Source organism: Zasmidium cellare (genome assembly GCF_010093935.1).
Source record: "Zasmidium cellare ATCC 36951 unplaced genomic scaffold M409scaffold_26, whole genome shotgun sequence".
Lineage (NCBI taxonomy): Eukaryota > Fungi > Ascomycota > Dothideomycetes > Mycosphaerellales > Mycosphaerellaceae > Zasmidium > Zasmidium cellare.
Genome location: NW_022986970.1, coordinates 207,942 through 231,863, shown reverse-complemented (window position 1 = coordinate 231,863; position 23,922 = coordinate 207,942). Strand labels below are relative to the sequence as shown.

General features: G+C 52.6%; 10 protein-coding genes across 10 annotated transcripts; 5 read left to right on the top strand and 5 right to left on the bottom strand.

Annotated features, from left to right (window-relative positions):
- Positions 1-26: 26 nt before the first annotated feature.
- Positions 27-2,435, bottom strand: M409DRAFT_56648 (uncharacterized protein; the record flags this gene model as incomplete). Its single annotated transcript, XM_033813360.1, has 1 exon — positions 27-2,435. One exon carries the CDS (start codon positions 2,433-2,435, stop codon positions 27-29), a length of 2,409 nt encoding a protein of 802 aa, XP_033665264.1.
- Positions 2,436-3,137: 702 nt separating this feature from the next.
- M409DRAFT_25252 (uncharacterized protein) lies at positions 3,138-7,026 on the bottom strand (the record flags this gene model as incomplete). Its single annotated transcript, XM_033807608.1, has 2 exons — positions 3,138-4,567; positions 4,617-7,026. The coding sequence occupies 2 exons, from the start codon at positions 7,024-7,026 to the stop codon at positions 3,138-3,140; spliced, it is 3,840 nt and encodes a 1,279-aa protein (XP_033665263.1).
- A 370-nt stretch (positions 7,027-7,396) lies between these two features.
- On the top strand, positions 7,397-8,932 carry M409DRAFT_56646 (uncharacterized protein; the record flags this gene model as incomplete). Its single annotated transcript, XM_033813359.1, has 2 exons — positions 7,397-7,651; positions 7,709-8,932. 2 exons carry the CDS (start codon positions 7,397-7,399, stop codon positions 8,930-8,932), a joined length of 1,479 nt encoding a protein of 492 aa, XP_033665262.1.
- Positions 8,933-9,316: 384 nt separating this feature from the next.
- Positions 9,317-10,564, bottom strand: M409DRAFT_56645 (uncharacterized protein; the record flags this gene model as incomplete). The annotated part of the gene is made up of 4 exons (XM_033813358.1): positions 9,317-9,360; positions 9,446-9,743; positions 9,790-9,927; positions 9,983-10,564. The coding sequence occupies 4 exons, from the start codon at positions 10,562-10,564 to the stop codon at positions 9,317-9,319; spliced, it is 1,062 nt and encodes a 353-aa protein (XP_033665261.1).
- Positions 10,565-11,173: 609 nt separating this feature from the next.
- Positions 11,174-11,590, bottom strand: M409DRAFT_56644 (uncharacterized protein; the record flags this gene model as incomplete). The annotated part of the gene is made up of 1 exon (XM_033813357.1): positions 11,174-11,590. The coding sequence occupies one exon, from the start codon at positions 11,588-11,590 to the stop codon at positions 11,174-11,176; it is 417 nt and encodes a 138-aa protein (XP_033665260.1).
- Positions 11,591-12,137: 547 nt separating this feature from the next.
- M409DRAFT_25249 (uncharacterized protein) lies at positions 12,138-13,237 on the top strand (the record flags this gene model as incomplete). Its single annotated transcript, XM_033807607.1, has 2 exons — positions 12,138-12,174; positions 12,237-13,237. 2 exons carry the CDS (start codon positions 12,138-12,140, stop codon positions 13,235-13,237), a joined length of 1,038 nt encoding a protein of 345 aa, XP_033665259.1.
- Positions 13,238-14,614: 1,377 nt separating this feature from the next.
- Positions 14,615-16,041, top strand: M409DRAFT_25248 (uncharacterized protein; the record flags this gene model as incomplete). The annotated part of the gene is made up of 2 exons (XM_033807606.1): positions 14,615-15,001; positions 15,052-16,041. The coding sequence occupies 2 exons, from the start codon at positions 14,615-14,617 to the stop codon at positions 16,039-16,041; spliced, it is 1,377 nt and encodes a 458-aa protein (XP_033665258.1).
- A 750-nt stretch (positions 16,042-16,791) lies between these two features.
- M409DRAFT_25247 (uncharacterized protein) lies at positions 16,792-18,937 on the bottom strand (the record flags this gene model as incomplete). Its single annotated transcript, XM_033807605.1, has 6 exons — positions 16,792-16,824; positions 16,886-17,257; positions 17,320-17,875; positions 17,933-18,169; positions 18,223-18,536; positions 18,809-18,937. The coding sequence occupies 6 exons, from the start codon at positions 18,935-18,937 to the stop codon at positions 16,792-16,794; spliced, it is 1,641 nt and encodes a 546-aa protein (XP_033665257.1).
- An 856-nt stretch (positions 18,938-19,793) lies between these two features.
- M409DRAFT_25246 (uncharacterized protein) lies at positions 19,794-21,052 on the top strand (the record flags this gene model as incomplete). The annotated part of the gene is made up of 3 exons (XM_033807604.1): positions 19,794-20,017; positions 20,080-20,353; positions 20,735-21,052. 3 exons carry the CDS (start codon positions 19,794-19,796, stop codon positions 21,050-21,052), a joined length of 816 nt encoding a protein of 271 aa, XP_033665256.1.
- Positions 21,053-22,329: 1,277 nt separating this feature from the next.
- On the top strand, positions 22,330-23,904 carry M409DRAFT_25245 (uncharacterized protein; the record flags this gene model as incomplete). The annotated part of the gene is made up of 1 exon (XM_033807603.1): positions 22,330-23,904. One exon carries the CDS (start codon positions 22,330-22,332, stop codon positions 23,902-23,904), a length of 1,575 nt encoding a protein of 524 aa, XP_033665255.1.
- Between the last annotated feature and the right edge of the window lie 18 nt (positions 23,905-23,922).

Below are 23,922 nucleotides of genomic sequence, written 5' to 3'. Positions count from 1 at the left end.
AACACCGCAAGCCGCATCTCCGCCTCTCAGGTAATGCGAAGTTTCTCTTTCTTGAAAGGGGCAGCGAAGATTTCAGCCCGCAATCGCTCGTGTCGTAAAGCGATCTCCAGCAGCTTGGCCTGCCTCTCTTCATGATCTTCCATCAGTTTTTTCGAATCTTTAACAAAGTAACCCCAACGGTTTCGATTCACGCTTAGACGTGTACAAGTTTCTTCGCTTTGGCCCTCGAAATACAGCCTCCAGTCGTGTGGCCCAGGATTCATCTGCAAAAGAGTGAGTCTTCTCCATGTCTCGTCTCCACAAGACTCCAACAAGAGCCAGTATTCGACGGTGTCTTCTTTCCGACGCAGAATTTTGAGGAACGCAAACTCTTGCTGCGGATGTTCTCGATGATGTTGGAAGAACTCGTGGGCCGTCGCATCGCTGCCCTCCAAATGAGCGATCTGTTTGAAGCGTCCAGTAGCCAAAGCCATAATTCTAGTGTAGTTGTGTAGAGCCGGGAAAGGATATGCCGACTCACAAGATTGTAGTACGGTGGGAATGCGCAGCGTTTGACCAACGATGTCAAGATAACCACTCTCAAGACGGCCAAAAGGATCTCCGTGTTTCGGCACCACGCGTACATCGACAATTTTGGCGAGGCGGTGGTAGGTATGGGGCCAGTAGTGGACTGAAGTGCGAACGGATGCCCACGACCAAGAGGGTGCAACGTACGTTGAGGGGAAGACGCCGTTTGGCCAGTCAGAAATGTGATCGGTTGGGACATCCAGTGGCGTGATTCGATGCCTGTCGCTGTGAGGGTTGAAGGCGGGACTGGCTTCCCAGGCAAGAGATTCCAAAAGCTCGCTGCGCCAGTGGCCAGCATAGTACATGTCTCTCGTGGCCTTCTGAATTTCCTTTGCCAGTCCGCCGATGGCTGGCAATCGATCTTCCATCACCGTCAGCTGACGATCTGAAAAGCGTGCTATCATTTCTTTCCAGTACCCGTAGCAAGACTCGAATCTTCGGAAAGGGGACAGAGGTAAAGCGTTGAAGAAGGAAAAGATCATCCAGGGGGTACGGATTGGGTCCGGGATCGCGAGAGCCTTGACCGCCATCTGAAGCCACGGATGGATGTAATTCTGCTGACGACGAATAGTGTGCATAGTCTCTTTGCGCAAGTGATAACCGACTCCACTTCCCAGTTCGCCATCAAAAACCCCTGACTCATCCTGCACACCCTCGACACATTCGTACGACATTTGGTGCCTGCCGTAGCTCAACGTTCTTGGCGCAAGGGCTCTCTCCTGCAGCGTCCAGCCTCGAGAGAAGATGTAGGCATCATTCAGCCCCGACTCCGGGATTTCGTCGGCAGGCCGAAGCTGCACTGCTTCTGTTGCGAGTTTCTGGTCCGGACGGCGCCATTCCAACTTCACATACGGCTTGAGATTATTCCGAGGCTTTAAAAAGCCCTCACTTGGTTTCGATGCCGAAGCGATTTCCAACGTAACTGCGGCTCCCTTGTAAATTTCACTCATTTGAGCCGCCTGTTGGGCCCAGTCCTCGGTGTCATCCTGCTGAATGCAAAGCGCATCGATCCACAGATAGCGCAAGCCCAAGCTTTTGGTCACAACCACAGCGTCGCTGAGAGCTTTGGGGAAAGCAGAAGGCGAAATACCATTGTAAAGGGTGTCTTTAGTGCTGTTAAGAAGGCATAAACCTCGCTCCCCACCCCAACAGTAGGACAGCGCAGCATAGCGTCCCGAGTGACTGTCTCCCGCAACGAGTCTTACCACTCGCATAGCCTCAGACACATCCAACACCCGGAACGGAAGCTTCTCGGATACTTGGCACCGACATCTTGAGTGATTTGTCGAGCAGGCGTCAAGCCACTGCTTTGCGAGTGCAAGACATCCTGGCTCACTTGGGTCTGATGCTTGAACGCGATTGAACCCGCCTTCGCTGACCAGAGACTCGTCATGGGGTTCACGTCCAGGAGCCCCACATACATCAAAATATGCCAAACGGGTGCACGAGGACCATTCCGAAAGGGGATCTTCGGAGTACTGAGTGGCCATGATATGGGGTCTGCTCATTGACGAGTCGTTTTGATCCATCTCAATGAAGATTGGATTTTGCTCCTTCGAATTCCGGATTTCGTCATCGGACAATGGTAAGCCATCTCGAAGGCGCATCATCTGATCGAAAATGGCGGCACAGAAGTCGCACGCCTGTGCGGAAGCCTGGAGAGCAGACAGGCTAGGGTGTAGGGCATGGAAGCGCAGAACCCCGTCGCGCAAACAATCAGGATCCCTCTCCGGGTCGATAAGATGCGGCCACTCCATATCCTTGCCACGGGGAGCAGAGGCTAGAGCAGCATAAAGAGCCCGTACGTCGAAGCTGGCGCATGACGGGCAGAGACGGCTTATATCTTCGGCTTGGGTGTTCGTGTCCATGTTAATCAATCATGCCTGCGACTGATATGCACCACAGCTTCACTATCCCTTCCTTTGACAGATGGGCAAACAGTTGAAAGGCCGACGAGCAGAAGTTTGGTAATTGTCAACAGCGGCTAGGCTGTCGTCGAGGTGAAGTCGCTCAGCCGCAACGCCGCCTGCCTGAGACACCCGTGCATTGACCAGCTGCAGGCGAGATGCCATTGAAGATCATCAGACGCGAACGAAGCGCCGTAGGGTTGATAAAAAAAATTGGGTCGAAAAGAAGCCCTGATAGTCATTGCGCTCTGTCGTTGTCTACTGCAGAAGTGAGGCAAGGGAATGCTCTAATCTCAATCTTTCGTCACTAACTGGCAAAATGTCCCGCGGTATCAAGGTTCGCGCTTGTCCTATTTTGATATCAAAGGAAGAAAGCAGCGTAAAAGGGGGTGGCGACGAGCCGGTTTTCTCACGGCACTCACTTGCAGGCTTTTGATGACGAACCTGTCCTTAGACCTTACGTACTGGTGTTCGGGATGGAAGTGTCGGAGGCATCGCTTTCTCCATCCAACGGCTTTGCAAGATCATTCAGCTCACGAACCCGCCAGCCACATGCATCCGACGGAAGAGCTGGACCTGTCTTGTCAGCACTCATGAAAAGAGCACGCCACAAGCATGGTCTTCTACGCATCATGTTGGTCAGATGCGGCGGGCAGAGGCCTTTCAAGGTTTTCCCCATCCCCCACCACCTGGCGTCGAGATCTGGATATACTCGCCAGCATCCAGATCGATCACAGCCTTGCCACCAAGATTAACTTCAACCAGATCTCCCGAGGTTGGATCCCTCTTAAAAGCCACATTCCGCCCTGGCATTCCGTCCCCGCCTCCACTCATGCCATACGGTGCAAAGACTCTTCTGTCGCTGAGGATGCTGAACTTCAGCGGGATTCTAGCCTCGATTTCCCTGGTGACTCCGTTTCCCCCGTTCCATTTGCCCTTCCCGCCAGAACCCTGCCTGATCACAGATCTTCGGACGAGGACTTGGGTCCTTTTCTCGACTACCTCCGGATCGGTCATTCTTGTGTTCGTTGAATGCACCTGAGTTGCATGCTCGCCGTCCCATCCAGGTCCAGCACCGCAGCCTCCTCCGATGGCCTCGCCAAAGTTCCAGCCTGGCGTGATAGCGCCCGAGATTGGGTCCCGCCCACCTGTGCCCCAGCCGAAACTACTTGCGCAGCCCTGGAACGCGGCACAAGCTTTGAAAGCCTTCAGGATGGTGTCAATCACTCGTTGGCTGGCAATCGTGCTACCACAAATCGCAACACCCGGCCCTGGGTTGAGGATGCTGTTCTTTGGGACTTTGATTGTCACTGGAGTGAGGCAGCCTTCATTCAGAGGAATGTCGAGGTTCAAAAGGCAGCGCAAGGTGTATATGACCGCGGAGTGAGTGATAGAGATGGGGCTGTTGAAATTACCCCAGATCTGAGGGCCAGTACCTTCAAAGTCGAATGTGGCAGACCCGCTTTCTTTGTCGATGGTGATACAGAGCTTGATAGGTGTTCCGTCATCATAGTGATCCACAGCTCGCAGCGGTTCTGGATGTTTGGTGCTCATCTCGCGAAGGAACGTCCGCACCGCATTCTCTGCGTTTGCTTGGATGCCTTCCATAGCCTGGTGCACGAGTGGAAGCCCTACCTCATCACAGAGCTTCTTGATCAGGGTCAAGCCACGCTGGTTGGCTGACATCTGCGCTTTGAGATCCGAGAGATTGTCTTGAATCCGTCTCGTTGACGCACACCCAGGATGATCTCCCGCTGCAAGGAACGCAGCCCGAACATCGTCCTCGAGGAACTTGCCGGCACTGGCTATCTTCATACTCTCGACGTTGATGCCTTCTTCCCAGAGCTGCTTGCTTTCCGGCATCATGCTGGTGATACCTCGTCCACCGATGTCAGTATGGTGACCACGGCTGGCAACGTAGAACGCAATCGATCCATCAACGAAGCAGGGAGTGACGACCGTGAGGTCTGGCAAATGCGTCCCACCCCACTCAGGGTGGTTTGTGAGGCACACATCTCCTTCTTGCAGCTTTTCTTGCCAGTGGCGATGCTGAGCTTGTATGGCGAACTGCATGCTACCGAGATGGATCGGGACTATCACAGAGCGTCAGTAAATAGCTGGAACGCAATCCTTGGTACTTACTGTGCGGTGCATTGGCGATCAACTTGCCCTCAGGAGAAAAGATTGCACATGAGAAGTCAAGCCGCTCGCGAATACTCGACGATATCGACGTGCGTTGAAGTGTGTTGCCCATCTGTTCGGCGATGGCCATGAAGCGATGTGCAAAGACGGAGAGCTGAACAGCGTTGAGAGCATCGTACGTCGTCGACTTTTGTGTGAGAATCGATTGCTTTTCCAGAGCGACATGATTGGAAAGAACATACGCAGTAAATGACGGCTCAATCAAGATGGTCTGCGTCGCGTCAATCAAGATCGCAGGACCTGCAATGTTGGTACCTTTCGGAACCTCGTCTAGCTGGTATACCAGTGTCTCGTGAGCGGCGCCGTTGACATACACCGCCTGTGAAGCGGAGGATGAAGATGGCATTGACTGTGATTTAGCCAGAGCCAGTTCCTTCGTTGGCGGCCTCTGCTTCTCGATTGTGCCGGAGTTGCCAGTCCTTCGAATCCTAAGAGAGTCAATCACAATCTGCCTGTCCATTGTGAATGCAAATTCACGAGCATGCTCTCTCGTGAAAGCTGTGCCGTAGTCTTCGTCTTTTGGCTTCGAGATACTGAGCGATGTGTCAGTGCCGAAATACCGCAAGTTCACAATCTCGTCATAAGTAATGGTGTCAGGACGGCTTCCTTGTGAGACCAACTCCTTTTCAACGCCCTCGCGTAGTGCATCGAAGCGGCTTCGGATGCTACCCAGTGCGTCAATGGACCAGTTTCCGGAATATGGAGCGGATGTCTCATGTTGCAGCTGTGCGTGCGCGATTCCATAAGCTGATAACAGGGATGAATGTTTGTGAATCAAAACGGTGCCAATGCCCAGCTTGTCTGCAATAGCACACGCATGTTGCCCTCCGGCACCTCCAAAGCTGACGAGGTTATGGCTCTCTGGAGCATAGCCTCTGGCTTCTGTGATGTTGCGAATGGGCCTACTCATGGCTTCGTTTGCAACATCGAGGAAACCCAAAGCAAGGTCCTGTGCAGCCATGCTCTGTCCAGTCTGCTTGTGGAAGTCTTTGGCGAGTGCATCGAATTTCTTCTTTACTATATCGACGTCCAGTGGCTGATCTGCATTGACTCCAAAGATCGCCGGAAACGAGGACAGGACAAGTCGTCCAAGGAAGAGATTGGCGTCAGTGACAGTCAGAGGTCCGCCATTCCTGTAGCAGGCCGGACCTGGAAAAGCACCTGCGCTTTCCGGACCTACGGCCAGCAATCCGTTCCGTAGTGACAGAATAGAGCCACCTCCTGCTGCTACGGTCGATATGTTGAGCATCGGTGCGATAATACTGCGACCAGCAATTTTGGTTTCCTGGAGAAAGTCGTATTTGCCGTCGTATCTGCAGACGTCGGTAGAAGTTCCACCCATATCGTATCCGAGTAAAGGTACTTGGGATTCGGAATCAAAGCATGATTCGGCGACGCCGACTACACCACCAGCAGGGCCGCTCAACAGAGCCTCGTTTCCGTTGAACTTCCGTGCTTGTCGTAAGCCTCCATTCGAGCACATAAACTCGACTCGTTGTGGTAGCTGTGCGAAACCTTTCTCAAACTGTTGGACGTAATCATGCACTACTGGGTAAAGATACGCCTCTGAGCACACGGCAGTTGCTCTTTCAAGAAGTTTGATGGCCGGATGTGTCTCGTGGGATGTTGTGATGTTCTCGAACCCAAGTTCTTTAGCGATTCTAGCAATGACCTGCTCATGATCGGGGAAAGCCCAGGCGTGCATGAGACAAATGGCGACTGAGCGGTATCCCTGGTCTTTGAGTTGGAACAACTGCGTTCTCACACGCTCCTCGTTGGGACGTTGCAAGACTCGTATCAACTCGCCGCTTGCCGTCTTGACAACATCAGCATCCTGTAGGAGTTCTTCTTGCAAGCAAGGGGAGGGATTAAGATCAAAGTCTTCAACCGTGACTCTCTCATCGATCTCAATGACTGTATCATGCAAAGCCTTCGGCTTCACAACTCTCAGATCGAAAAGCTTCGGCCGCGTCTGGTCTCCAACAACGCATACATCTCGGAACCCTTTCGTGGTGACAAAAGCAAACTTCTCGCCTTTCTGTTCCAGTAGCGCATTTGTCGCTATGGTCGTTCCGATTCGGCAGCTTGAAATTCGAGACCCATCGAGCTTCTCTACCACTGGTATTTGTCGAGCTTCCACTTTCTCGAGAATCCGCCGTATGGCTTCCGTAGGAGCGTCAGTGTAATGTTGAGGGTCGACAGACAGTAGTTTGAAGATGATATCTTCTTGCTCTGGAATTTGTGCAATCACATCGCAGAACGTGCCGCCACGATCGATAGCAATGCTGATTCCAGATGGCTCAGCCTTGTCAGGCGAAGAATGGCCGTCGTCTCCAAGGAAAGGGCTCATATCGTAAATTTTGTGCCCACGTTGGCAGCTGACCCTATTTTCTCTGCTGCTATGAGTATCGTTTTTCACTCTTTTCGACGCCAGCAGTCGTTCCATGAGGTCGATCTGCGCCGTAGATCTACCGGCGATATCGGTCAACCTATCGCAAAACCCCTGTCAACCGTGGCCTGGCCGTACGCTGATAGGGCAACTTGGTGCGTCGCTGCATCCACTGAGATCTAATTCATCTTCTAGACGATTGCGTGCTTTCACATGGTGCCATATAGAAACTTCACGGCATATGGCGAGCCGGCGAGCCATTTCTCGAAATCATAAATAGCGTTCCACGCTCTACGTTCTGTAGAGGTCGAATAGGAACGTCGCAAGTAGTATGGCGTCGACTTCAGCCACCGAGAAGCCTGGCGGCATTGTCCAGACATCGCTATCGCTGTCAGAGGACGGCCAGCCAGCCAGCAGCGCCGGGGCTGTCGAGCAGAAGCCAAAGAAACGAAGCAGGCTGCGAAGATTCCTCTGGGATTCCCTCGACAAATCGCCAGAAGAGAGAGCCTTCGTGAACAAAGCCGACTGGTTTATCATGTCGTATGTCTGTATCGCTTACTTCGTCAAGTATCTCGATCAGACAAACGTAAGTCAACGACAGTCTGCGGATATATCTTTTAGCCTGCTAAGTTTCCCACTCCAGGTCACCAACGCTTACGTTAGCGGGATGAAGGAAGACATCGATATGACTGGACAGGACTATAACCTCTTGCAGACAATGTTCACCTCTGGATATGTCATCGGCAACCTGGCCTCTCAGCTGGTCATGCTAAAAGTTCGGCCTTCGATCTGGCTGCCGGCGCTGGAGTTCATCTGGAGCCTTCTCGTCATGGCCATGGGTGCCGCGAAGAATCTGGAGACCCTGCTTGTACTGCGCTTCTTCATCGGACTGCTTGAAGCATCAGCATTTCCCGGTATCCTTACATTGCTAGGCAACTGGTATAAGCCAGAGGAGTTGGGGAAGCGATCATCGATCTTCATCGCCACGTCCGCTGCTGGTAGTATGTTCTCCGGATATCTCCAGTCGGCATTGTACTCCGGCATGAATGGGAAACATGGCATCGCAGCGTGGAGGTGGCTAATGATCTTCGACGGCATTATCGGCATCCCTGTCTCTCTGTACGGATTCTTCGCCGTACCTGACAGTCCTACCAACACTCGAGCGTACTGGCTCAACACCCGGGATCGCGAAATCGCAAAGCAGCGAATGGAGGAAGTGGGCCGCAAACCTCCATCGAAGCTAACCTGGCGAATCGTTAAGGAGTCCCTATCGATGTGGCCAATGTGGTTGTTCCCGATTGCCTTTGCTTGCCATGTGCTCGGAATCAGGGTGTACAACTACTTCAACATATATCTCAAGAGTACTGGCTTGTACTCGGTCCAGGACGTCAACAACATCCCGACCGGCGGCTTTGCGTACCAGATCGTGATGGCGCTCATCTATGCATGGGTGAGCGATTACTACCAGACTCGCTGGTGGGTGGTCTGTATCGCATGCATGATGTCAATGATTGGAACGATAATTCTGTCGGTGTATCCAGAGCACAATCATGCTGCAATGATGGCTGGCTGGTTCATGACGTACGGCGAGACTGGCGCTGGTGCGTTGGTGATGACAATGGTCAATGAGGCCTGCAGTTTCTCGAGCGAACATCGCATTATTACGATTGGATGGACAGAGGCTTTTGCGTACGCAATGAGTGCGTGGGTGATTCTTTTCGCGTATCCATCCGGGGACGCACCAAAGTTTGCCGTTGGATACGAGCTGGCGACGATGTTCTTTGCCATCGAAATGATTGTCGTGATACTCATCGCTTATTGCATGAAGAGATATCCGCCTGGAGAGAAGAGCTCCGCCGCCGGCTAGAATCCGTAGCATTTTCAATCATGAAGTAGCGGGTTGAGTTGATCATCCAGAGTTGCCACAACCTTACTGATTATCATGGTCCTAGACTGGCCATTGTAGGTTTGAGCTGGAAGTGCTTCAGAGCCGATCGCACACCTCTGGTGTAGATGCGCGATACCACGTTCTGGCACCAAGTCTGCATCTCCGTCATTCCATGTGTATGAAAGTAATCTGCGACCGCTCGGAGCATGGGCAGCGAACCTATAGATCCGGCATATCCTTGATCAGTACTCGACTGATACGGGATTGTGCAGCAAAGATCTTCCACGCAGGACTCTACCGAAGTTGGCCAGTCTTGAAGTGACTTCTTTTCATCTGTGACATCGTAACCAAGGGTTGATAGATTCAAAAGCGCCTGACTTGTAGAGAGGAGCAGCAGCGTGAGTGTGCTGAATACGTAAGCAGTTCGTCGATCGTTGAAATTAAAGACCATGTGGAATACATGCTCTCCTCGCATGCCCGTGAAGAAGTCACCAAAGTCAGAGGTAGGGACAAGCTGATATGGCCGGCCTGAGTCGTACTGCTGGTACCAGTCCTCCTTGAAAGTGTCGAGCTCTGCCATAACCTCATGAAGGGCGATTATCGTAGTAGGTGCATAGTGTTCACCAATACCAATCATGATGCTGTCAGAGTTCTCTAAAAGTCGAGGAACCTTGACTCCAATGGTGAGGAGGTTCCAAAACGGGCGTTGGGATTCGTTCGCTGGGTGACCGTTCGGCCATCCGATACAGTCTAAGATGCATGCTTTCCTTGCGACCAGTGTCCTAAATAGCTTCACACTTGTAAGTGATATCCCTGACACGCGATGCGCGACTAACCATGATGTGGCTTGCCTGAAGCAACACTGAAGCTTCGACTTGCTGAGAGGTCGGGCTGAGAATGTGTCGGATGAGCATGCGCTCCAGTGCCACTTTATGCCAATAAGGGCTCCAATCATTATAAAGGACGTCGTAGTGCTAAAAGCTGTGTCAGTCAAGGTCGAACGTACCAGCAGAAGCGGATGAGACATACTCCACAGAAGACGAGAATCAAAATGGTGACGAGAATCTCATAAGACGGCAAATCTTCATGAGAAACCAAAGCTAAAGCACTCCTGAGATGATGCAGAGATCTGTCGTAGGCGGAGCGCGCTGCTCTCGCCAAGTCGGGACTCTCCAACGTGCTCGCGAACTGAACTTGACTGAAAGCGTCCATGGCAGAGGTCAGACACCGCTGTTCAAGTGTCACACTATTCAGATGCGATATGTCCATCATATCGAGAAATTGATATGAAATCTCGTTTTTGCCTCGGAAGAGAGACATGGAGGCCACAATGAATTGTGATCTGGCGACGTTGGCTGAACTGACTGCGTTCGGGGTGGCCCACGCTGGGATGATCGGACCTCTCTGTTTGGAGACTGCGTCGATGAGCGGCTCGGCATCATCCTCTGTAGATGGAATGCCAGCCACCTCTGCCGGTCTTTGAGTACCAGCGTATACGATGAAGTTCGTGAAGGTGTCGGTCTCCGACAAGTAACCCGGACAGACTTCTTTCCGACGGACACAGTTTCTGCATGATGGCCGCGCAAGATTACACTGTGAATGATGAGCCATAGTAGATCGCTCGGGTGCATGGATTCAGACCTTGACCTTGCGCCGTTTGCATGCAGCGCCTTGATTTCATTGGTCAAAACACCTGAAATTACCGAAGATGGATGTATTCAGGGACTCACATGCTAGGCTGCGAATCGGCATATCGAAGAACCGCAGCGTATCAGCTCATGACTGGTACGAGGAGGCGTTGTTGTTGATACAAAGATGAGCAAAGGAGGCAAGCACCTTCCAGCCGCAAAGTTTGTGGGGTTCATTCACTTAGGTTCGCAGCGCTAGCCGACTTGGGCCAGTGAAGGAAGCGCTAATGAAAGCTAAAGACACGACAACGTCAGGACGAGGCATTTCCAAGCACATGATGACTGTAAAGCGTCGAAAGGCTAGCATGCCCTAAAATCCAACGGACGAACCTCAACGGAGGAGGACGAAAACGAAGACTAGTCAGCAATGCAGCAACATGGAGCACACCTGCTTGCGAGGCATTTGGAAACGACAGTTTGAATTCCAAAATGGATTACAACAGACCGTAATCCCACGTAGACATTTGCAGACCCAAAATCTATGCCGCTGGTCTACTCAATAAGACAAAGCATAGCTTCTGTCGCTGCTGCTTCAAGTTGGCCTATCCTCTTCAACCCACTTCTTCATCCCATCCGACCCCATCACTGGCGGCCTGACCCCATTGACCCTCCAATGGTATGACGATTGCTCGTAAATATTGCATTCCCACTTCAATCCCTTGGGCTCAAGCAACGGCCTTATGATATCATCAACCTCTTTGTGAAATTGCAATGCGGACTCTTCATCGGGGAAAGCACGAGCCGCGTGCGAGATGATGAAGAATACAGCCTTCGCTGGGCTCTTTGCACCTGCGAAGTATCCCCCAACTGGATGCTCATTGTATATGACGTTGATGAGAAACTTTGGAAGGCCTTTCTCGTAGTAGAGGTTTGTGATGTCGGTGGCCAGCTGTTGCTTTTCTGGCTGCGTCAGAACGTCTTTGGTGAGCTCAAAGTTCCAGCGAGGCATTTTTCAATGCAGTTTTGTGGAATCAAAAGTAAGCAGGATTTTGTGATGATAGGATGTATAGTCAGTCAGAGCGTTTTGAGTAAAGAAGAAAGTGCGATTGCGAGTACGTGAACCTATTCTCTTTTATGAGACCCTTGACGGGGTCGGATGTTGCAGCCTTCTGCTACAAGCTGATTACTGAGCTGCAGCTCGGCGTGGTGTCTTACACATGAAGCCTTCAGCTCCACACTCCAACGGGCTAGCGCCGCGAGCTGTGAATATCGTCGTCTAGTTGACCTTGTTGATACTCCGAGTGTAGAAATGTTTTAATACGCAGCATATTTAGCACGCCTTCGCCGGATGAATGATCAAACCCAAGTCGGCTTGTAGCTGACTCATTCCCTCTTGGCATTGTGTTCTCGCAGAGGCCACCGACTCTACTTTACGAGCAAGGTCCATAAAGATCAAAGCGGTCGCAACAGATGCTGTTGAATGTTGAATAAGTCCGAACTTTGCAATACTTCCAAGACTGACCAGTAAAACTTTGGAGCACACGAGACCTGTCGTCATGGACGCACCATATAAACCCCTCCTACTGATAACTGGTACGTAACAGAGCCTTGGATGCTAATATCGTCTGAACAAGACGTGCTGACCTCGTGGATAGGGGCTTCGGGCCATCTTGGCTTTCGAGTCCTCGTTCTGGCCCTGCAAGCCGGTTACAGAGCACGAATCGCTCTGCGAAAGCCAGAGCAGGCGGAGAGGATCAAGAACAGTCCGTCGGCGAGACCGTATACTGCCGACATCGAAGCTGTGCAAGTTCCGGATGTGATAGCGACAGGGGCATACGACGAAGCTGTGAAGGGTGTCCAGCACATCATCCACATCGCCAGTCCGATGCCTACCAAATTAGAGCATCAGAAGGAAGATTGGCAGGAGCTGTACTTTGAACCAGCGACAAAAGGCACGTTGAGTATCCTGGCAGCCGCCGCCAAGTCGCCAAGTGTCAAGACTGTGATCATCACTTCAAGTGTCGGGATTCTTCGAGTTCCAGAGAGCAAAGATCGAGCTGGCCCAAACGATCTTATACCACGTCCTTCGGTCGAAGCTGCCAGTAAACTGGAAACGCCTGGAGAGGCCTACATCATGTCCAAGGTCCTTGCCCACCATGCTGGAACAGAGTTTGTCAGTCAGAACGAGGTTGGGTACAGTCTGATCAGAATTCTGCCTGGCCTGATCCAAGGCCCTCATGAACTGGCTCAAAACGTGGGCGATCTGTTTGCCAGCAGTAGCATTGGAACACTCAACGCCATGCTCGGTCATCCGACTCGAGCCGCAAACTCGCAGGTGCTCCTCGACGATGCAGCCAGAGCGCACGTTCTGGCTCTCGACCCAGAAAAGGGCCGAAATGGAGACGTTATCATTGTTGTGGGCAACGATGGAAACTGCACAGCCTGGGACGTCTATGCGAGAAATGCGGCCAAGTTCTTTCCCAGAGAAGTCGAATCTGGTCTGTTCAAGCCGGGGACTGTGGGTAAAGTTGAGCAAAGCCTCAAGAAGTACGAAGTCGCTTCTAGCGAGGAAGTGTTGGGTTTCAAGTTTGCAGGCTTGGATGAGATGGCAAGAGGTGTTCTTGAGCAGTACCTTGAATTGCGTCGACAGTCGTAGATCGATCTCATCATGGCCTGTTCACTATTGGGATTCAAACGAGCACCATGAGAATCATGCCTCGAGCGTCCACGTTCGATGATACTGTACTCCCTATATCTGTCCCCGCGGTTTTCTGTGTTCGAGCGACGTCTCAGGCCATCCTGCTTCTCAATTTCGCCCTCGGCTGCATGACTATTGCTCAGCAAATCTGCTAACGGCACTTCGTCGGCACCAGATCGGCCATGCCCAGAAGGAACATTCAGGCATGAGGAGGAGCAAATATCGATCAAGGACTCATGATCCATTCGATGGTTGTGGCTTCGTCGTAGTCTCCTCTCACTCGAATCGATAGTCATCAGGCAGAGTCCAGATTTCGAAATCTGACATTTTCGTCGGCCACGGCGTACGCAAAGCCGAGATCCTGCGTTCTGGCGATGTCTAGCGTGTGTTGATGTTTGGGTACCCGCTGAATCGGTGTAGTAGGAGCCGGGGCGTGCACGATCCTTCCGGTCGAGGAGACGGGAGAAATCACCCGGTTCGCACATTGTTCTTCCTTTCTCCTCGCCTTCCACAATATCAATAATCTGAGTGGGCGCGGGCTTTTGTCACGCTCCGGCGATGCAGCTACAAGAATGAAACAATAGTTTATGTTCAATGACGCTGCAGATTTCGAAACCGGCATGGTGACGAATCCAGCGGGTGGCCGAATTCGGCAGTGTGCCTGACGATCATCGGACCGAATGCACTTTTATGCAAGGCCAGTCTAGATTTGGCCGCTATTGGAGACGAACTTGGCCTGCGAGACTCAGCTTGGACATAGCATGCCTATACTAAGCTCCTTTCGAACAGCCACATGCCAGAAACGTGGTCTCCAAACGGCTTTCGGAAACATCTCTACCAAGCTTCACATACCGTCGAGTCGACGACGACGACGACCACCAAGCCTCAAGACGCCCTGTGCTTGCGTTCCTACTTTTCCTCGGAGGGTAAGGGCCGTTCAGTTCACCTCACTAAGTTCTCCCCAATCATGCAACGCCAAGGCACCGCAGAGGGGAAGAAGAACGACCGGGTCGACGGAGACAGACGGTTGAAATGCCCTATGAGTCTGGATTCTCACGGCGTTCGGGGAGGAGTACGATACAGGTCCCGTCGACGACTCGAGTCAACCTAAACCTCCATCCTCTCGTATCTGTTACGCCTATTTCGGTGGACTCTTATGGCCCCTTACACATCAATGCTCTAGTATACCCGCATGACCGCGGAGCTTGCAGTCCAGACGTCGCACTAAGGGCAATGTTCTGGCATATATAGTGAGTGGTGAACCGCGAGGTAAGTCGACCATTACACTCACTCAACTCTCATTCTCCTTCTGTTCCAGCAAGAATCATTTTCACAATGATCAACAACCGCAATCTCTTGGCCGGTGCAGCCTTGATCGGCTCAGCACTTGCCTCTCCTGCTCCTCAGCAGCTCGACTTCGCCCAGATCGCAGCAGCACCAGTCGTCGCCAGCGGTCCATCAGCAGTCGACTCTGACGGTGTTCAGACCGCCACCCTGTACACCAGCGTTGCCATCAGCGGAGTTGCCACCGCAAGTGCTACAGCCACCTCAGCTGCAGGCAACGCACGCCGTGATGCCACGACCTCTGGATATACTCCTTACTATCCAGCCCTAGCAACTGGCTACACCACTGATCCAGCCCTGACCGCGACCACTTCTGCTGGTCAGGCTTGTCCTACCACTCCTGAGGCTGGCACCTACTGCGGCTTCATCAACCCATTAGTATGAGCTATCGCATAGTCTGATAGTATTGGTACTGACCTTAATGGTAGGACCCCTGTGCTCCTCAACCAGATGGATATGGACCCGTCCCAACGCCAGACACTGCCTCCGCTTTCCTGGCTTACCCACCATTCCACTCGTCCGCTCAGGCTGCGCCGACAAACGTTCCGTCTGTGAACAACACCCAATACAGCCAAGTCTTCAAAGATCTCAACGCATCCGTCAGTGCTCAGTCTTATCTCGGCCTGTACAGCCTTCAGAGCTACGACGTCGCCGGATGCGCTGCCAAGTGCGACTCGACCGATCTCTGCACGGCCTTCAACATCTTCATCGAGCGTGATCCATCGTTGAACCCTTCCGCCAACGACTCCACCGCACCCACAGTTTGGGGATACTGGTGTCCGAACCCGCCCTCCATGACGGTCTACAAGTGCACACTCTGGGGCAGCAACATCGATGCTTCGATGGCAACCAACACTGGCGAAAAGCGACACGACTTTGACGTTGTCATCACGGGCTCCGATGGCTACGACAAGACGAACATCACCACCCCACCAGAGTGCTCGCCACCAGTCGTCTCCAGCACGTCCTCGGTCCCAGTCCCAACCACGACCAGCACAACATCCAAGTCGACCGTCCCCGCATCAACGACAACGACTACTTCAACCGCCAAACCCACCTCATCATCCACCCCCGCCTGGCCAAACCACCCCTGGGGCCCACCCAAGAACTGCCACGGCAAAGGCATCAACAACGGCAAAAACTGGATGGGCTCGCGCTTCTTCCCGGGACCCTTCAACCCGCAAGTCTGCAGCGACTACGCACTCCTCCAGAACCTCGCCAACGCCAAAGCCAAGAACGGCCAGAAGTGCCAGATGTTCAACGCCTACTATCTGCACAAGAACCAGAAGCCGCTGGGCACGTACTGCAATTTGTACAATGCCTACCTCGATAGCTCGTGGGCGACGTTCTCCGGCGCGAAGTCGGGGAGGGATCAGTATGACTGCAAGCAATCTTGGACTTACACTTTGCAAGAGTAGGAAATTTGGATTAATCAGAGAGACCAGTGACTTTTATGGCGCTCACTTCGAATTCGTTCCTAGAAGGAGATCGGCGTTTAACAAAGGTGCAAAAGGGACGTTGACACCGTCAAGAAGCATTGAGCCGCTTGCTGTAGCCATCCACTCCATCATTCCTCGTTGGTATCTTTACGCATGCAGCTTCGTCTACTCTAGAATCTCCACAGTGCATCATCCGGGAATAGACTATGTCTGAGACTCCTGCGTATGAGCCGTTGATCTGTTGTTTGGTAAAGGTTTACTATCATTCTGCATGCATTGTCCTCACCTGTGAAATCATCCCTCACCTCTCCTACCAATCTTTCGCCTCGCCTCATATCGTCTTCTAAGTCTTCGCCACGGTTCGCATGGTAGGGTGCCGAAGCACTCATGGCCCCCAAGCAATACAACATCGAAGTTCGTCAACCAAAGTATAAGTCAAGACACGCTCGTTACGTTATTGTATCTACAAAGCTAGCGCTCTATATTAAGCTCCCTAGACCATTAAGAGTATTTACTATCTTTATATATAGGTTACTACTATATACTAGGTAGACGAGCTATAGACTCTATTATAGCGTATACGCCTTATAGGTAGACACTACTATAGCGTTTATGCCTGTTAGGCATAACTTATATAAAGACTATTTATAGGAAAACACTAAAGAACACGACATAAAAAAACAGGACTGGCGAGCGAAAACACTGCATAATAGAGGGCGTCCACTGCTACTAGCAAGAGAATTGACACTCGATCGTGCGTGTCTATCCGCACTATTAGTCCTCACGCCTCCACGTAAAACAGCTTTTTTCTAAGGAGACTCACCTGATCACAAGATTCGAACGGTGAGTCGCCCGGGATCCAAGATCCTACAATACACCCCGGGTAGTTCGCGATGTTATCGTCGGTCGTCCACTGGACTTGGGGGCTGGATCCGTAGGAGAATTGAATGTAGTCCCCTTGGCTTTCCGGCACTATGGTCAAGTCTTGCCCGTTCCCGTTGAAGATCAATGGGTACTTGTTGCCTGCCACTTCTGTAGAGTCCTGCTTGCCGGCGGGACTGGTGGAGGCGACGTTGTTGCCGTCAGCATCATACCAGGTCGCGTCGAGCAGGTATCTGATGTCAGCGACTGTATCTCCCTCCGCCGATGCCGTTTCCTCGAGATTCGGGCAGCCACTTTGGTCAATCTGGGTCATCTAAAGAGGAGGTATAATGTCAGCCAGGTTTCTCTGCAACGCCATCCAGGCAACAGGCTCACATTAATCCAGCAGCGATCCGTCGGACCTGGCTGGTTGATGATACCGTTCGACGTGCCAAGCACGATGCCGATCGAGTTCGCGAATGCATTCGCGTAGGGAGTATAACCCGACCCTTTGGGATGGAAGATACGCTTGGTGTACTCGTCGAGAAGAATCCTTGCCGTGTCGTTGCCGGTGGCATTCAACGCGTCGAGAAATCCTGCCTCGCTGCCGAAGGTGTTGTTGTTGATGTTCCACGGTGGATTTTCGGCACTGATGGACGTGCGCTGGCCCGGATCGGGCACGAGATAGTCGAGTGTCATCGTCGCCAAATCGAACCCACCATTATCAGTTGAGGTTCCAGAAGGCCCTTCACCATCGTGGGCGGATTTCAAATGCCAGATCCAGGTATTACTTCCCACGGGTTGCTTCTGGTAATCGGTTGGCGCTGGTTCGCAAAAGCGGTGTCCATTGTATTGGTCCTGTGGAGGGTCCACCCAAACGATCCCAACTCCCCGTAGCTGGTTTGCAACTGACTGGATCTTGCTGTTAAGAATACTGACGAGGCCGTTCATCCTGGAGCGAAGGTCAGTGGTCAAAGTCGGCGTGGATCAACCCCAGTAAGAGAAAGACATATCGTTGCAGCCTGTATCGACGTCGTTCCAAAAGTTGACGAAGCCGGAGACGTATGTTTGGAAAGACTCTGGCGGATTGCTACCTCCAGCTTGGCGGCCCTCGGCCACGACTTGTATGAAGGTCTGGATTATCTGGTTTTCGAAATCTTGGCTGTTAATTTTGGTCTCGATATTGTTCAATGTCGTATCGCAGTCCCCCGGAAACCACGCCCGAAGGACACAGTCGTTGATTGCACTACCAGTCCGTTAGAATCACATGCCACTCTTTTAGATTGGCGAGTGGCCTACTCAAAGAAATTGACATCGTTACCAGTGATAGTCATGACGGCAATCTGTGGCTTGCCGATCGGCGTGTACTCCACGTTGATGGGATCTCCTTGCTTCAACTGTCTATCCATCAAATCTTGCATCTTGGCGCCCGAGCAAGCCCCGAACACTATGTCGGGCTTATTTGTGCCCCAAGCAGAATGGCTTCCTAATTGGAGTGGCCAGGATTGTTGATATCGGCTGCAGTCGGACGAAGCATCTGAATAATCTTGCAGTCCATTCGATCCCACGCCGGCCGTGTACGAGTCGCCGATTGCCAGAATCGTTGAGATCGGCTACAGTGGAACAGGTCAGCTTTGGACATGCCTGGTGAGAGTAGTCGGAGTCAGATGAGCTAGTACGTCCGTGAAAGACTCGGGCCAGTTGTGCTTGTCTCTTGGCCGTTATAGCATCTTCCATAAGAGTTAGGCACTCACCGCTGCAGGTGCGACGTACGGTCCCTAAACTCATTGTCAAAGAATCAGCCAAAATGCCACAAATTTTCACCAAGGCACTCCTGGAGCGAGGAGAGAGCTTGACTAAACTTGATCGTATTCGGGGAACATACCAAGCCTGCACTGGCAGTCGCAGCTGCCACTAGAGATGACAACGCAGGGTCCGCAGACGCGGTTGTGTCTGCGAAGGTCGTCGCAGACACTAGTGCAAGAACCAAGATCCGGGCGTAGGTGTGTGCCATGGCGTAAAACGACTCTAGCGTAATTGTAGAAGTAATTGTAGAAAGGTGATGCAGACGCGGCCCATATTGCCTGGTATGATGTTCTTGACGTAAACTTTTATACTATGCGTGCGTCCAAAGAACGTGCGTCCCAAGAACGTGTCTACAGACTGGATCTAAAAACAGGAAGAAGATGGCCATTCCTATCTAGAACATCACGTCGAGATCTCGCACTTCGAAATTGATCCTGTGAACATGAAATGATGCTGCATTTGGCAACTGGACGTGTTGGTGGCAGTATGGCGACGCACAAGGCTCGCTCATCTTCCCACAGGTGACAGATTTCAGCTCATTCGCGGGCAATGTGTTTCATGCTAGATCCTGTCGCGATACATTCCTTTGGTAGCCACAGTTCATGCACATAGCTCTGCCACTATTTTCAGCCTCGTGCTTACGGGAACGCCCTGTGCCGCGTTGCTATGAGGAGATTGGCGTTATGCTAGACGCTCTGTCGTTCATGAACGGTAGCACGCAGAGATTCCTGACGTTGTTACAAAAGGCGGGTGACGTCTTAATATACTGGCCAAGTGTATGCGTGGCACTGACAAATTGGCCAAGCAAGGGATATCATTTGTATCAGAATACGCTCCAAACTTGCACGAATCATTTTCGATTGGTCCGATTCAGCCCTGATTGTTTCAATTACCCAAGCTCTGGATGTCAGCATCGTGCAGCCACTTGATAAGCCTTGATTATTTTTAGGCATGGGCTCCTACTCAAGAGAGGATGCGGGAAGGCTGCGCACGGGGGCCCACTTATCAAACCCCTCATGGGTGCGCCCCCCGTCCCCTCCAAACTTCACGACACGCCTTGCACAATGACGGGGCTCAGAATTCTGGCCATCATCTCCGCGTTTCTACTCAGCCGTTCGACTTTCGCACTGCCTACCACCACCCAGAAACCACTTCAGTCCGACCTCTTGATGGCAACAGACCGCAAGCGGCTTCCTGGCAGCAATGACGCTCGCTACTGTGGCGTCCCCGAGGAGGAACAGCTCTTCAAGATAGAAGAGTTCTCCATCTCGCCACGCCCGCTGGCAACGTACGCGCTCGGAGAACGATAGCTTTTCACTCGTCGAAAGACTGACAAACGTCGTGGAACAGAGACACGCGCTTGTTCGCATACCTCAAAGGCCACGTGTCCGAAGAAATCAGCGAAGACGAGTTGAAAGAGGCCGTCCTCCACATCAACACTACGAATTCCAAGGGAGGCCTGTGGCCTCTCGAGGAGAAGTTTGCGGTCTTCCCGCAGATCGTGGTCAGACAAGATCAACAGTACAGCAAGCTTCTGAAGCCTGGAGTGAACGAGGTGATAGGTGACATATTCTTCTGGAGCAAGTTGACGCCAGCGGCGACATACAAGTTCAAGGTCGAAGCTGTATTATCTAGACGGACACTGTTTGGCTTCGAATTTGAATACTTCTTAGACGGAGAACGAGAATCATAATTCATTAAGAAGTCGCGAGAGCCGCCGGCTTTAACACCTGTCTCAAGCATCTGCGAGGGCGTAATGGCTGCTGTGAAAAAGTATATAGGGTGATAGTGCATACATCGTATACCTGTTACCAAGTATACCACTTCTGCAACTACTTTACCTTAGCAATAGAATCTGAGTTCTACTTCGGCCTCAAAGCCCTTTCTTGGAGTGCGCTTTGAGTCAGCTTGAACGATGATACTCAAAAAGAGAGATCATATCTAAACAGCGCTGTCTAACCTTCCTTAAGTATCTGTCCACTCAACCACTCCTCCCTACTCACAGCACAACTCATCAGTATCCCTCGCCCTAGCTTCCTTCTTAGGCAGCACCCTCGCCACCAACTGCACGGCCACAATCTACTCCGGCAACGACTGCGCCAACGGCACCAGCGCGACCTTCGACGCCGGCATCTCCGCCTGCCACACCCTCCCCGACGGCGCCAAGATCGCGAGCGCGGTCTTTTCGAATGGCTGCAGCTCGCAGACGGGCGAGGACTTTTACTTCTGGAGTGGCTCCAACTGCAAGGGGTCCAACTCTTATCAGGCTCTCTCGTCCCTGACGGGGAGGGAGATGTGTGATTCCTGGTGGGGGGCCGAATGATCCGCTGAGTTGTGAGTGTAATGATTGCTAGATTGGTATGGGACAGGTTTACGGGCGGCGATGGGGATGATGCCAATCTGGATTGAAAGGGACTCGGGACAAGATACACGGAAGTCTGTTCAACCAGAACTACGCCGCCTTACAAGCAGCACAATCGTTTGAGAAGTTCTTTTGTCATATGGACGTCAACACTAGCATAGTCCACTGTTTCTCCTCGAGCTACGTCCTCTACGTTGTCAGAGACAGAAATCCAAGAGCATACATGGAGCGTCCGCCTGTCGTATCTTCTCATCCGTAGCTATTGCTCCCTCTAGATAAGAGTCCAGTCTGCAGACATGACTCAAAGCCATCCAATCCACGAAAGACGAATTTCCCGGCCGCTCTTTCCTCACTCTCGCTGACTTCCCTCATCCGAGTCTGGTCGTCATGGTAGCGGGCCTGCGCGGGCTGTACCCTCGATGTTCCACTCCAAGTGGGACACTTTCCATATCACCCCTCAGCCATCTCAGCAGCATAGAGTGCAACAACGAGACAGAGCATCCGCTCGTAAAAACTCGAAGAGACAGCAATTCAACAAGTCCTACTTATAGTTTGACAAGAACGAAGACGGCAAACCCCTAGTGGACATGTGGCACCCGCCCATGGTTCCAAAACGTCACCCCCGGCCCCATCCGCACCCGCACAACAAAATCAGTATACGACCGCGCAGCCAACTCCCCAATCAGCTAGCTCCGGAGGCAAATCCCCCACAGCCTTGTCACCCGCACGCAAGCCCTCAGAGCGTTTTTGTGAAGGATTCTTGACCAATCACGTCACGGCTGGATAGTAGGGAAAGCCCCAGACTGCTGTGTGAAGTTGTGTTTTCAGCCGCAGGTGCTAGGCTGGAGGAGGAATGTATGGGCATGGGCACTTACAGGGTGTCTTACTATTATGCATACGGGGGACGGCTGAGCGTAACGAAAAACTAAAACACGACGGTCTACGCCAAACGATCCTGTGAAATCGTGTGCTCTAACTGGGGTTGCTAGGTGTTCCCTTCTTCTCTCGTGCAATCGAAAGACGAGTCGGAGGTCTGCAATAACCTCTACTCTTAGTTATCGATATCGGTTCTGTCCTCGGGCACTATATTGTAACGGTCTCCGTCCCCCGCATGCATATGACGAGGTGTACATGTGCTTAGGGAGAACGGTGAAGTGGTATGTGTATAAGATGGCGGCGTTCGCGTTCATCACTCGGGAACCGTGGGAAAGTCTTGATCTTTCCAAACACCGAAAGTCATGTCGTCCCTCCTCTCCACCCTCCCACTCCACCAGCCTACACTCCCCAACATCCTCCTCTCCCTCCTAACAGCCCTCACCCTCTACCTCCTCACCCTCGCCCTTTACCGCCTCTACCTGCACCCCCTCTCGCGCTTCCCAGGCCCCACCCTCGCCGCCCTAACCTACCTCTACGAAATCCACCACGACGTCTTCACCACCCCGAACGGCCAATTCGCCACGCACCTCAACACCCTCCACGCCCGCTACGGCCCCATCATCCGGTGCTCCCCGGACGAGATCCACGTGCAGGACTCGGCGTGGTTCGACACGCTCATCGGCGGACCCGGGCATGTGCGGGATAAATGGGCCAAGGCGAACCGCGCTAACGGGAGTCCGGGGAGTTTGGCGAGTGCGACGGGGCATGAGTTGCATCGGATGAGACGGGGGGCGTTGAATCCGTTTTTTAGTAAGAGGACGGTGGATCAGCTCGAGACGTCGATCAGGGCCAAGACGGAGAAGTTGTGCGCTAAGATCGCGGAATATGCGCGGGAGGAGAAGGTCGTGGAGTTGGGCACGGCGTTCACGGCGCTGACGCTGGATGTGATTACGGAGTATTGCTACGATAAGTGTCAGAATTGTCTGGACGAGGAGGATTTCGCGCCGCGCTGGAAGGCGTTGATGATGCAGTTGTTCGAGAGCACGCCCGTGGCGAAACACTTCCCTATCGTCGCACAGACGCTCGCGAGTCTGCCGCGGTTCGTGGTCAAGTACCTCAACCCGGGTTTCGTGCCGTTCTTCGAAGCGCAAGATTTGATCCAGGATCAGGCGAGGCAGATCTGGCTGGCGGAGCAGAAGAATCCCTCCAAACCGACGTCCGAGGACGAGAGGCCGAAGACCATCTTCCACGGTATCCTGAACTCGAACCTGCCCCCGCAAGAGAAATCTATGCAGCGCATGGCCGACGAAGCCTTCGTCCTCATCGTGGCCGGCGGCGAAACGACCGCGCGAGTAGCGACCGTCATCCTCGCGAACCTCCTGCAGAACCCTACTCTCTACCAGCGTCTCCGGAAAGAGATCGCCAACGTCATGTCCGGGCCCGAACTCCCGTCAACCCGGCAATTGGAAGACATCCCCTTGATGCGAGCTGTCGTGCAGGAAGGCATCCGGATCGCGGCGCCCGTGACGTCCAGGCCGATGCTCATTGCGCCGAATGAGGAGATGCGGTATAAAGAGTGGGTGATTCCGAGGAGTACGCCGACGTCGATGACGCTGCAGTCTGTTCTGTTCGATCCGGAGATTTTCCCTTCGCCGCATACGTTTGATCCGGAGAGATGGATTCGCGCTGCGGAGGAAGGGAAGAGGCTCGATAGGTTTCTTGTGACGTTTTCGAAAGGGACGAGGATGTGTATTGGGACGAACGTGGCGTACGCGGAGATGTACCTGGCTGTGGCGGCTTTGGTGGCGAGGTTCGATTTCGAGTTTGTCGACTTCGATATGAAGAGAGATCTGGAGGTCACGAGGGATACGTTCGTGGGGATGCCGTCGAAGGAGTCTAGAGGGGTGAGAGTCAAAGTGTCGTCTGTAGTGAAGTAAGATCTTTCGCTCAGGTTG